The sequence below is a fragment of the Eleutherodactylus coqui genome, chromosome 3 (assembly GCF_035609145.1).
Source record: "Eleutherodactylus coqui strain aEleCoq1 chromosome 3, aEleCoq1.hap1, whole genome shotgun sequence".
NCBI classification, from domain to species: Eukaryota; Metazoa; Chordata; class Amphibia; order Anura; family Eleutherodactylidae; genus Eleutherodactylus; species Eleutherodactylus coqui.
Genome location: NC_089839.1, coordinates 302,954,255 through 302,967,034, shown reverse-complemented (window position 1 = coordinate 302,967,034; position 12,780 = coordinate 302,954,255). Strand labels below are relative to the sequence as shown.

General features: G+C 49.7%; 1 protein-coding gene across 1 annotated transcript in view; it reads left to right on the top strand.

Moving 5' to 3' along the window:
• Nucleotides 1-1,427: 1,427 nt before the first annotated feature.
• The window catches only part of PIGK (phosphatidylinositol glycan anchor biosynthesis class K), a 149,907-nt gene continuing 138,554 nt past the window's right edge, over nt 1,428-12,780 (top strand). The window contains exons 1-3 of the mRNA XM_066597806.1: nt 1,428-1,534; nt 7,968-8,021; nt 12,534-12,625. Coding sequence (XP_066453903.1) covers nt 1,460-1,534; nt 7,968-8,021; nt 12,534-12,625 — 221 coding nt within the window. The 5' untranslated portion in view covers nt 1,428-1,459. The remainder of the gene's footprint in view (nt 1,535-7,967; nt 8,022-12,533; nt 12,626-12,780) is intronic.

The window sequence follows — 12,780 nt, the reverse complement described above, 5'->3', positions numbered from 1 at the left end:
ACATTGTCCTGATACTGATGAGGCCCTCGGTGACGACGCGTCTGACGCGCCTGCACGATATGGTACAGTAAATAGCGCCAATGGAAAGTAGACCCTGCTCTGTGGAGCCCCGGGGGCTGCAGCCAGCGAAGAAGGAAATATCGAAAGTGCGAGGCGATAGTAAACTGAAAAAAAAAAATATGGCCGCAGCAGGAATGGGTTAATGCCGTATTTACACGGCCGACAGAGAGCGGCGGCGGAGATTTTCAGCATACAACAGCGCCCATTCTCGCACGAGTCACACGAAAATTGGACTGTCCTCAGTTTTTTCATCTTGCACTATCGGTGTGATAGGAATCGCACATGTAAATTAAGGGGTTAATAGCGCGTCCTGGGCATCATGTCCACGGGCGGATCGGATTCTGCTGACCCATCTGGGTCTTGTATTTCCTGCTCTGTGGATGTGTGCGCAGGTGTTGGCCAGTGCGCATGCGCAGTTTTTTGTTTTTTTTTTACTTTTGCTTTCCTGTGGAATCCGCGCCCGTCCGCAATTCAGTTGCCAATGTGCCGCAGATCGGATGGCTTCATTGACCAGGATCCATATTGAAATGGCGCGCGCTGCAATTTGTTTTCCGGACCAAAGATCCGCAAAACAAATCCGCCAGCTTTATTTCATTTGCCGGCGCCCGCGATTCCCAATGGGCGGCTTTATTTGTGGATTCCGCAAATCAAACCCCTCCCCCCCCGGCGATCATTGCGCCTCACACAGAAATCACCCTTTTTTCGCGGCTGTGTAAATACGGCCGACTGGTTTCGCACGAGCGTATTCATATCCACACGGACGCTTCCAGACATTAAATTGACTAATGATGAGTCTGATGAGTTCCAGAGGTTTTTTTCCTGCCCGATTCCGCAGCGTTTCACGCATCTCCCAGGTATTCCGCACACATTTGCGCATCCCCGCAGACTTCTATAGGGAATTTTGGCGTGCAAATGCGCAGGAAAATAGAGCGTGCTGTTTTGAAAGACTGAAATGCGCAGGGAAATATGCTGAACGGGTTCTGTTTATTGCGCAGCCGCCCATGCGAGTGTTTGGACACTCCTGATGGAGCTCCTGATTCCTAGTGATCCCTTATGTACAAATACTAGTGGAGGAAATAATTGGTGCAGTTGCCCCTAGCAACCAGATTGAGTACAAAATAAAAGTCTCGATCTGATTGGTTGCTCTGGCTTCACTGGCCGCCATATACGGGACTGAACGTCTCATCTCAGCTGTTGTGGAACCTCAGATTCTGGGATTTGTTGTGCAGCAAAAAAAAACAAAAAAAAAACACAGAACCGCAAGGGGCGCTGATGAGCTTCCACCCCCCAGCATGCACCGCGTTTTGTAGCTTGACAACAAGCAGCCGGCGACGAGCGTCACGTGACGTACTCAGCTGGTCATGTGACCCGGAAGTGAGCGGTCTGACACCGGGAAAAGATGGCGGCGCTCAGCAGCGGTTGCCTGGTGACGGTGTGCGCGGCGCTGGTGGCTGTCAGCGCTCAGTATACCGAGGTGAGAGCCGGGAGGAGGGGGCCGCCATTGTACGCCGTGTGGCTGCATGTATATATATATATATATATCTGCTCCTATGTTATCAGCCCTGCTGCCCCAGAGGCTGACGAAGCGACTGTTGCTTTACATGTCGTTCACATGTGGCGTTTTTTTGGTGCAGATTTCAATTGCGGTTGAGCCTGGCCACAGACCCCTGCGGTCCGCTCGTGGGGCGGAGTTGCTACAGAGGTTTCCGCGCCTTTTTGTACCTCAAAGAAATGCATCAAAATCCAACGTATTCTGCCGCAGTTTCCGCCGCCGATCCACGTGCGCAATTTGCTGTGTTATTCGGTCAAACCTGCGTGTGGAATTCCGATGCAGAAAATCGCATTTCCGCCTAAAGAGGCGACTTCTGGATCCGTTGCCGCAGACCGTGACACGGTTTTCTGAGGTGGCGTGTACGTCTGCGCGGTGACCGCACTTTCAGGCCGCTCACACTCGTGCACTTTTTACCGCGATTACCGCGGCGTTTTGAACGGTCTAACGCTTCCACTGATTTCAGTGCTTTCTGATTTTCTGCTGTATTTTGCCGCGTTTTGTGTGCTGTTTGTCGCACCTCATCACGATAACGGGGGATGGGGGGCGTTAAAAAACGCCGTCAGGTGCAGTAACCTGCCCCGAAACCGGCTGTAAAATCGCAGCAATCAAAATTGCGGCGTTTTGGCGATGCCGTGTGTGAGAGCGGCTGCAGGCGCGGGCACACCGAGCGGAAAGGCTGCAGATTTTCCACAGTATTTTCACATAAAAAAAAACGTCAAAATCTGCATCACTTTGACCATAAATGGCGGCCTACGTCGCTCCGCGCCCCTCCCGATATTGGGCGCTTTTGTACCAGAGCGCAGCATCTACTGCTGGCGATCATGTGATCCTGCTTCTACATCACGTGACCAGCAGCGGCGCTCAGGAGTCGGGGTGCGCTGTATCGGGAGGGCGGCGCGGATTTTGAGGGTTTTGATGTGGAGACGCTGCTGGTTTCTGCGCTGCGTGTGAGCGAATTCTTATACAGACGACGGCGTTTTCAGAAACGTTTTGCAGGCATGAAAATGACGCCTGCAAAATGTGATGAAGCAAAGACATTTATTTTGTGTTTTTCATGCGTTTTTTTTTTTCTTGCACACGAGAGAATCCAGACCTCGCCTCCTTGCACAGAGTTTTTATACGCATAGGAAGAACGGGGCGCGGCCCAAAGTTTGCACGCTAAAAAGATGCCTTTGAATGGTTCAGTCCAAATCTGTTCCGTAGCGGCGAGTGTATTTCCGCAGACGTTCGTCTCTCGATGCCCCCATTGAATCTTCTACAATGCCTTCTTATGGGCTGATGCCCGCGGACGGGTTTCTGCTGTGTTTCCCGCAGCTCTTAGGTTCTATTGAGCCTAATAGTTTTCCTGCTGCCAACGCTCACATGCGCAGTTCTGCCACGCATTTCCTCTGCAGGAAAAAAATCGCGACGTTCTTTTTCACCGCAGATTTTTGCAGCGGGAGGTCTCCATTAATATAGTATTAATGGAGACCGTGGGAATCTGTGGCGGAATTCCGCGATCACTCGTGTTTTTAAACGTGACGCTCCCGCAGCGGAGATCCGCGATGCTCGTGGGCAGGAGCCCCGAAGGGATATTTCAGGACTTTAAATTATAAAAAAAAATTCTATTGCTGACTGCCATGGAGCGTTCGATCAGCTGATTCCTGGTGCGACTGTCACTGCAGTCAGCGTTGGCTATGGCGCGGCGGCCCAGGTGGTACTGCCAGCGCAGCTCCCATTGAGTTCAATGCAATACCTGTGCTGCTTGCTTGCTGTGAATTGTGTATTTTGCATTTCATCTGTTTGCATCGGCACGTTCATTTCTGTACCATCCCACCACTCCAAGCTGAACTCCAACTATCTCCCTCTGCTTAAATCCTCTGTGCTGCTTGCTTGCTGTGAATTGTGTATTTTGCATTTCATCTGTTTGCATCGGTAAATGAAACTTTACTTTTAGTCACCTCTGCCATCCACCTCCCCCAAATGGCATCTTTCACCCATCCTTGCAGTGATGCTTTCCTTATCTAAGGAGAGCAATAAATTTCATACGCTACGGCTTTTCCGCCCGCTGTCCATGCGAGTAGCAGTTATCTATTGCCCCCCAGGTGCTGCTCGCCTGTTTTTGGACCACTTTGCTGCCTGGCTCCCCCACTTCCTATCCTGTGAAATTCCAACCCTCATCTTAGGTGATTTTAACATCCCCATAAATGACCCCAACTCCCCATCTGCCTCTCAGCTTCTATCACTTACCTCCTCCCTTGGTCTCTCTCAACTCACAGGGATGGCAATACCCTGGATCTGGTCTTCCTCTGGCTCTGCTCTGCTTCCAGCTTCACTAACTCCCCTCTCCCGCTCTCGGATCATAACCTCCTCTCTTTCTCTGTCACGCTCCCTAACATCTCTCCAGACCCACCTACCTATCGTACCTACAGGAACCTTAAGGCCATTCACACCCAGGACTTTGCTGAATCCCTACAGTCCTCTCTGTCCCTTATCTCTCTCCTCACCTGCCCCAACCTGGCTGCCGCTCGCTACAACACCGCTCTCAAACATGCCCTGGATGAAGCGGCGCCCCCCAGGACCCGAGCCATCCGATGTAGAACGTGGCAACCCTGGCTCACGCCTCAAACGCGCTTCATCCGGCGGTGCTCTAGAAGTGCTGAACGGCTGTGGAGGAAATCGCAAACGTCCGCAGACTTCCTCCACTACAAATTCATGCTCAGAACCTACAACCTCGCCCTCCACCATGCCAAACAAGTCTACTTCACCTCTCTAGTCTCCTCACTATCGCACAACCCTAAACGGCTCTTTGATACTTTTCACTCCCTTCTCAGCCCTAAACCGCAGCCCCCTGTGACGGATCTCAGTGCTGAAGAGTTGGCTGCTTACTTCAAAAAGAAAATAGACGACATCCGTCAGGAAATAACTTCCCAATCCCAGACTAGCCCTGACCCTAGTCTTGTCAGCACTGCATCTAGCTCCTGGTCACTGTCTGTACTCAGACCAGCGACAGAGGAAGAAGTCTCCAAATTGCTCTTCTCTGCTCGCCCCACCACCTGCGCTAGCGACCCTCTCCCTTCACACCTCCTCCGTTCCTTCTCCCCAGTGGTCATCTCCCATCTCACCACTATATACAACCTCTCTCTGACCTCTTCTTTCAAACACGCCATCATATCCCCACTGCTAAAGAAGCCGACTCTGGACGCGACTGATGCTGCCAACTACCGGCCCATCTCAAACCTCCCCTTCATCTCCAAACTACTAGAACGCCTGGTTTACTCCCGCCTTGTAAGCTACCTATCAGAGCCCTCTCTCCTAGACCCCCTACAGTCTGGCTTTCGACCTCATCACTCGACAAACTGCCATTACAAGGGTATCCAATGACCTACTGACAGCCAAATCGAGGGGCGATTACTCCCTACTGATCCTCCTCGACCTCTCCGCAGCATTTGACACTGTTGACCACAAACTCCTCCTCAGTATGCTACGCTCCATTTGCCTAAAGGACACTGCCCTCTCCTGGTTCTCCTCCTACCTATCTGACTGCTCTTTCAGTGTCTCCTTTGCTGGCTCTACCTCCCCTCCTCTTCCCCTTGCTGTTGGGGTCCCCCAGGGCTCGGTCCTTGGCCTCTTCTTTTCTCTATCTACACAGCCCCTATTGGACAAACCATCAGGAGTTTTGGCCTCCAATACCACCTGTATGCTGATGACACCCAGCTATACACCTCTGCCCGTGACATCTCTGCGCCTTTACTCCAAAACATCACTAACTGTCTGTCCGCTGTCTCTAACACCATGTCCTCTCTCTACCTAAAACTAAACCTCTCTAAAACTGACCTGCTGGTATTTCCACCCTCCACTAACCTCATCCTGACATCTCCATAACTCCCAGCATGCCCGCTGCCTTGGGGTCATATTTGATTCTGATCTCTCTTTTGCCCCCTACATCCAATCTCTGGCCCGAACATGTCAGCTGCACCTCAAGAACATCGCAAGAATCTGCTCTTTTCTCACCGTGGACCCGCTAAAAACGCTTACTGTTGCCCTCATCCACTCCCAGCTCGATTATTGCAATTCGTTGCTGATCGGCCTCCCCTGCCCCAGACTCTACCCTCTCCAATCCATCCTGAATGCGGCAGCCAGGCTCATCTTTCTGTCCAGCCGCTACTCGGACGCCTCTGTCCTGTGCCAGTCACTGCACTGGCTGCCCGTTAAATACAGAATTCAATTTAAACTCACTACCTTCATCCCTCCACAGCGCAGCGCCCCCCTATATCGCCTCCCTCATCTCAATCCATCACCCAGCCCGGGGTCTCCGCTCTAACGAAACCAGACTGAGTGCCCCTTTAATTCGAACTTCTCATTCCCGCCTCCAAGACTTCTCCAGAGCAGCCCTGGTCCTCTGGAACGCGCTACCAAAGGCTACCCGGGCAATCCAGGACTCGCAGAACTTCAGGCGTGCTCTAAAAACGCACCTCTTCAGGGAGGCATACCGCATTCCCTAAACAAACCCCTCTGTTCTCCGCCTGATAACATGCTCCCTGACCTACTGACTGCAATCCCTGCTAGCCATCATAAACCGCTCCTGCAGTCACACCGATTCTGCCATCACACGGCTAAATATCTGACCATTGTCTATGTGTATATCACCCCTCACTCTCCACCCCCCCATACCGTGCACATCTCCACCCCGCCATACCGTGCACATCTCCAGCCCTTTACCTTCTGTATCACCCCACTATTCGTAGTATGTAAGCTCATTGGAGCAGGACCCTCACCCCTATTGTTTCCATCAACTGATTACTATATGTAACCGTGGTTCTGTAATGTTTGTACTTTTGTCATTCTGTACCCCCCCTGTCTATGTAAGCGCTGCGGAATATTTTGGCGCTATACAAGTAAAGATTATTATTATTATTACCAACCCAGGCCGCTGTGCTATTGTCAACGCTTCCTGCAGTGACGGCCGCACCGCGAATCTGATCATCAAAATATACAGGAGCTGAATCTGGTGTAAAGAGCGACTGCGGCGTTATGTGGCGCTGTAATGTCACACGGTGTCCCCGACAAGGGCTCATCCTCTCTTGCATGTCTAGTGAAGACCTGATGCTTCTCACAGCTGAGGCTTTGTTACAGTTGTGTCCAGACGATTCTCTGCAGTCAGACTCGCATCTGGAAAACCGGTTGCAGAAATCTGAAGCCTTCGAATTTCTGCCACAGATTCGTATTTTACATCAACATGCAGCCTGAGCTTCATTCAGTGGGGCAAACCCACATGTAGCCCCCCATCGTGGTTTGTGCGGGTAAACTGCGTCAGGAATGGAAATATCAGATTTTTTTCCCCACGATGCCCACTCTGTGCGGGCGCGTCGGCAGCCTACCTGCACGCGGGCACATGCGATTTCACAGCGATGGGAGGAGTTTATGGTAAAAAACGCCTTCAATCACTTCTATAAAGTGGAAATCCTCTCCGCCGCGTCAGAGGATCAGCAAGGGATTCCCATTCTTTCAATGAAAACGCTGCACCACGCTTTCGTTCAGATCGTACGCCGTGTGATGTGGTTTCCTGTGCCACTGAAAACTGGGCGCTGCGTTCCGAGGAACGAGATAAGGCGGGGCGTGCCGCCGCTTTTTTTCCTGGATTTAGTTTTTTGCACCTGAGGAGAACACAGTGAATACAAAAAAAAATCTGTATGAACCAAATCTGCACATATCCATGCAGTAAAAGTGCTGCGTATTTATTTTACGGAGCGAGATTGCATTCATCCACATGAACGAGCCCTTATTCACGCGGCAGGATGTGCGTTGGATTTTCCGTCAGATTTACGGCAGACGCGGTGATTTCTGCAGCGGATTTAGCGTTTCAATGACCAAATCTGCGTGTGGAATTCCTAATGAGGATTTAACGTGGAATCGGTTTTAAGAAGTAACATCACTTCTGTTTTTTTTTTTCTTTTTTTTGCACAAGTTTGTAATCTGCCGTATAGACTTCGGCCCAGATTTACGTTCAGGTGACTGCAACCCTTAGCTGGGGTGAATTTGCCGCGGATTTGCTAAGGAATTCGCTGTAAACCTCCTCGCTGCGAATACACCTTAGAAGCTACTGAAAGCAGCGGAAAGTGTCTCGGACCACCAGTGTACCCCACGTAGTGAGAGGGGTCTCCAGCAGGACAGCACAATGCGGTGGTCTCCGCCTCACGCACTAAACACTGTGATTCCGTCCAGCGCTCCTTCTTTGCCCAGTTTCCTGCATAGAAGAAGGGAATGCAGGACGGAGATGGGGAGGCGGAGTCGCGGTGTGAAAGGCGCCTGCTGATTGGTGCAGAAGTTGGTCTCTAAGTTTTGATGTGAAGTAACTTTTCTCTTTCTCTTGTAGAACCGCGCAGAACATTTCTTTAGAAGCGGACACACCAATAACTGGGCGGTGCTGGTGAGTATTACCGTTTCCTTTTTTTCTTTGTAGGAAGATGCGGTTCAGTGTCGCGCTATGTGTCACTAATGGCGCCATAGATGGCTGTGCTTCCGCTAAGGATTCTCTTCTGTTAAAGTTCCTTTACACGGGCCAATTATCACCTAAGTTCGTTGGGCTTTAATCGCCCATATAAAGGTACCCTTAGCCAGAGCAGAGGGCCTCAGCTCCCCCTCATCCTCAGCCCTGGGGTCGTTATACTGAGAGAAGCACTTCCGATGGTTTATCATTATTGTCGTTGTTTCAGTAAATTCAGATACAGATTTCTTTTAAAGGAATTTTCCAACCTTAATAGGCTATTAATATTGTATTGGTGGGGGTTCGCTGCTCGAGACCCCCGCTGATCAGCTGATTGAAGTGATGCGCAGCTGAATGCCGCGGTTCTACTGTATGTAGAAAGTTTGTGACTGTAGGAAAGTTTAACTTGACACTTTAGGGTGAATGCACACGGGCGGCTTTGAATTGCAGATTCCGCAGCAAATACCACCTATAGCATGCAATGCAAAAACTATTCCTCACGCACACGAGCGGAAGCCAATCGCGGTTTCCGCTTACGAGTGAAAAATCGCAGGATGCTCCATTTTCCGGAGATTCCGCACGGATGGCTTCCATTGAAGTCAGTGAAAGCCGACCGACCTGCGGCATGTCCACAATCGACATTGCGGACAGGCCGCAGATTCCAAAATCTGTACTGCACATGTCCAACAGCGAGCCGTGCGGACCATACGCAGTACAGAGAAGAAGAAAATACAGGTACGTGTGGATGCCAGCTGGACACGGGTGTCGGATTCCGCTGCGGGCTCCTGCATGCGGAATCCGACCTGCCCGTGTGCATGCGGCCTAAAGCATCCCGCTGATCCTGGACAGATGAAGATGGCCACACCGCTTCTCTGACTGCCTGCTGCACACATTAGTAAGACCCTGCAGGCTGGTGACTGGTGAGCACTGCTCTCTGCACAACCAGCTGGGTTGGCTCACATGCCCAGTCGGCACTGTTTTGCTGTCTACTGATTTTCTATAACATAGGTTTAGCTTGAATTATGTATATTTCTACCTTTTGTAAGTCTTGCATGTGAGCTTCTTCCCTTCAGAAGACCTCATTGCTCCATGCTGTGTTCTTCTCTGGTGCGCCCTGCAGACAGTTGGGCATACCTGGTTGATGGGGCTTTTGAAAAGGGTTATTCTATCATTCATCACCTTGGACTGATCTGTACTGGTTCTGTTTTCACACCTATGGGAGGCTAAACCTCATCTGTATAGCAGGGTGCTGGTGGAACGGCGCCCCCAGAGGGTCCGTCTAGACCTGCAGATTTCTCATTTGAACGGGCAAACAATGTCCGATTTATTTAACCCCTTCACAGCAGGGTACTTTGGTCTTAAAGGACCAGACACTTTTTAGGGATTTTACCAATGTGGTGGTTTTACTGCCCTATTTTCAATTTTTTTTTTCTTGAGCTACCAAAATTATTTTTGCTGCATTTTTCCATGACGTGAGTTCATTTTTTTTTTTTATGTCTTTTTTTTCACAGACTTATTTTCCTGTTTTTTTAATATTAATAAGTGTACAAAGTAGAGATGAGCGAGTAGTGCCTTAGCCGAGTATCTCCCCGGTCATCTCTAAAGATTCGGGGGCCGGCGGGGGGCAGGGAGCGGCGGGGGAGAGCGAGGAGGAACGGAGGGGAGATCTCTCTCTCCCTCTCTCTCTCTCACCCGCGCCGGCCCCCGAAATCTTTAGAGACGAGCGGGGAGATACTCGGCTAAGGCACTACTCGCTCGAGTGATGTGCCTTAGAGAGTATACTCGCTCATCTCTATTAAAAAGCTAAAAGAAAAAATGATTTAAAAAAAAAAAAAAGTATTCTTGTTTATTTTTAAAATGAGTAAATTTACGCTAAAATAAAATTCAGGAATGGGTTCCCCATTTTGTTTCGGACATTTTGATTCATAATTTGTATAGTTTTGGATTACAGGGAGCATATGGTGACGATTTTGGTTGGTGTCGGCGGTGGGTCTTTTGTTTTTTATGTATACATTTTTATATTATTATATTATGTATTTTTACCATCTATGTCCCCCATGATGTCATTTAAGACCTCTGGGGAACATTTAGAATTTTTTTAATTTTTTAATTTTTTTTTTTTTTAACTTCATACTTTTAGGCCTCATGCCCATGGCCGTGACGGACTCCGCCAGTGGAATTCCACAGCGGAGTCCGTAACCCCTCCCCCAAAGACACCATACTTACCTCCCGGATCCGCTGTGTGAAGTCCCGCATGATACTGCCGGCGGTGGGTGGGGAAGAGTATTCACGTTATACTTCCGCTGTGCTACTGCAGAAGTATAGCGTGACGGCCGGCTTTCATTGACGACAATGGAAGCCGGCCACGGGTATTCCCGCAGCATTTAGAAGATGCCGCGGTTTATTTCACGCAGTGGAATTCCGCTGTGTGAGCATTGAGCTATTAGGTGCAATAGAACTTAATAACTGCGGGACAACGCTGCGGATTTCCGTCGTGTAAAACGCGGCAGAAATTCAGCCGTGGGCATTAGCTCTTACCCTGTAGTTGAGGCATCCATAGGAGCCCAAGTTACAGAGGAAAACATCCCCTAGTAGTGACATCACTAACAGAGCTGATCAGGGTCTGCTAGGACCCTGCAGCTCTTCTGTAACAGGGGGCACCCAGTGGTCACATGAGCACCATGTAGCATGAAAAGGAGATTGAAGAAGCGGTTAAAAGCTGTGTCTGACCACTGAAGACCCCGACCTGCTCCTGCTTGATTGCAGGAGAGAATCTTTAATCCCGCGCCGGAATTAAAGCCCAGTACCAAGCACTAAATTTACGGTGCTTGGTACTTAAGAATTTATTGTTAAATCGCTGGCTGCGTTCGCACGGATTATGTTTATTTTTACTCGTTTGAACGCTAATTGTTCCGTGTAAAGGTGCCGTTCGCTTTTAAATTGTTGATCTATGTTAAAATTCTTGCCATTTGCTGATAAATATCCCATGCCTGTAGCGATGGGTCTGGATGACCTCCAGATAAAGCGGTGATATCGCTGCAACTTACCATCAGAGATTTCTCAGGGAAGGTTAGTACATTTATGATGCCGTAAACAACAAAGCCTGACTTGGCGCGAAGGCTGAAGTAGGCGCTGTGTGGCTTTGCTTTCTGTTAGCTGCTGTAAATAGACTGTAGTACCATTCGTCTCTCATAGATGGCGCTATATATGAAGCTTCCAGGCTTTGTAGAGTCCTAGTCTCAGACTATGTAGTCTCTGCCTTCTCTTTGTGCGGGCAGGACATGTGATGGAGACATTATATGGAGCTTCAGGTACAGATCAAACACGTGGGCTTCTGCTCCCCTCATCCGCCACGGCAGGCGCTTTTGATCTTATGGTTGCTGCTCCTCTGTAGCGACCCGCTGGGATCCAGGCGGCACGTTGGGAGGATCACACATTTAAAGAAACGGGAGCTGCTGTTGGCGCACCGCAGTCCGAGCAGGGAAGTATAAACTTCTTTACTTACAGCTGAGGCAGGAAACCACCCGTTTCAGGACCCCGCACTGCACCCGCTTCAGGTAAGTTCCTTTGTGAAGAGCGGTGACTTACCTGATGGTGTTCAGTAGGTCTCCGCTCTTAGTAAAGACGTTACCTGCTTTGTCCGTGGTGTGCGCCAAAAGCAGCTCCTGTTTCCTAAACTGCGCGATTCAAGTGTTGATGAGAACTTGAGATCTTCGCTATTTTGTGGAAGCCTTTACACTGGCGGACGATCTGCCAGCAACGGACCCCCATGAGTGTTTCTGCAGGTTTGTCGGGGGTCCTCAGCTGCAGTAGGGTGATTAGTACTGCTGACCATACAATCATTCCCGCACATACAGTTCTAGTTGTTGGCGGCAGCACACTCCTTGCTTACACGGGGCGGTGTGCTGCTGGCAGCGGCATCTTTTACATGGCAACGAAAACCCTGTCACCCAACAAACGACCTTGTGCTCACTTTTTTCAAATGTTTGGCGGCCCTTCACACGGGCAGATGATCCAGTGAGCAAACATCCATGTAAAACAGGGGTCCCCAACTCACTCCAGTCCTCAGGGACCACCAACAGGTCATGTTTTCAGAATATCCTATGGTAAGAACACCTGTGGCAATGTCTGAGGTGAAGACAATAATTACATCACCTGTGCAACACTGAGGAAATCCTGAAAACATGGCCTGTTGGCGGTCCCTGAGGACTGGAATTGGGGGACACTGATGTAAAAGACTCTCCAGGTCTCGTGTTACAGAACCATATAGGATGTGTAATACATCACCTATAGCACTCTTGGGGCCCAGAGGTGGCGGTGCAGCAAGTAGTATGTAGATCCGGCACAGTGTGTTCTAATGGGCCATCAGCTTCCGCCATTTGATCTGCAAGGGCTTCTGCACAAGTACCCTATCTGGTCGGCAACTTACTAACCTTCAGTACTTTTCTTTTTCAGGTTTGTACCTCTCGGTTTTGGTTCAATTACCGGCATGTGGCGAATACTCTTTCCGTGTACCGAAGTGTTAAAAGACTTGGAATTCCTGATAGGTGAGAGACTATTTTTTTGGCATGTACAGTATGGATTATCCTCTCCATATAGGGGACTTGTATATAACATTTAGGGGGTTTATTTTGGGCTTTAGTTTTTTCAGTGTTTAACACCTGATAACTTTCCTATCTGATCGACACGATTACTGAGTTTA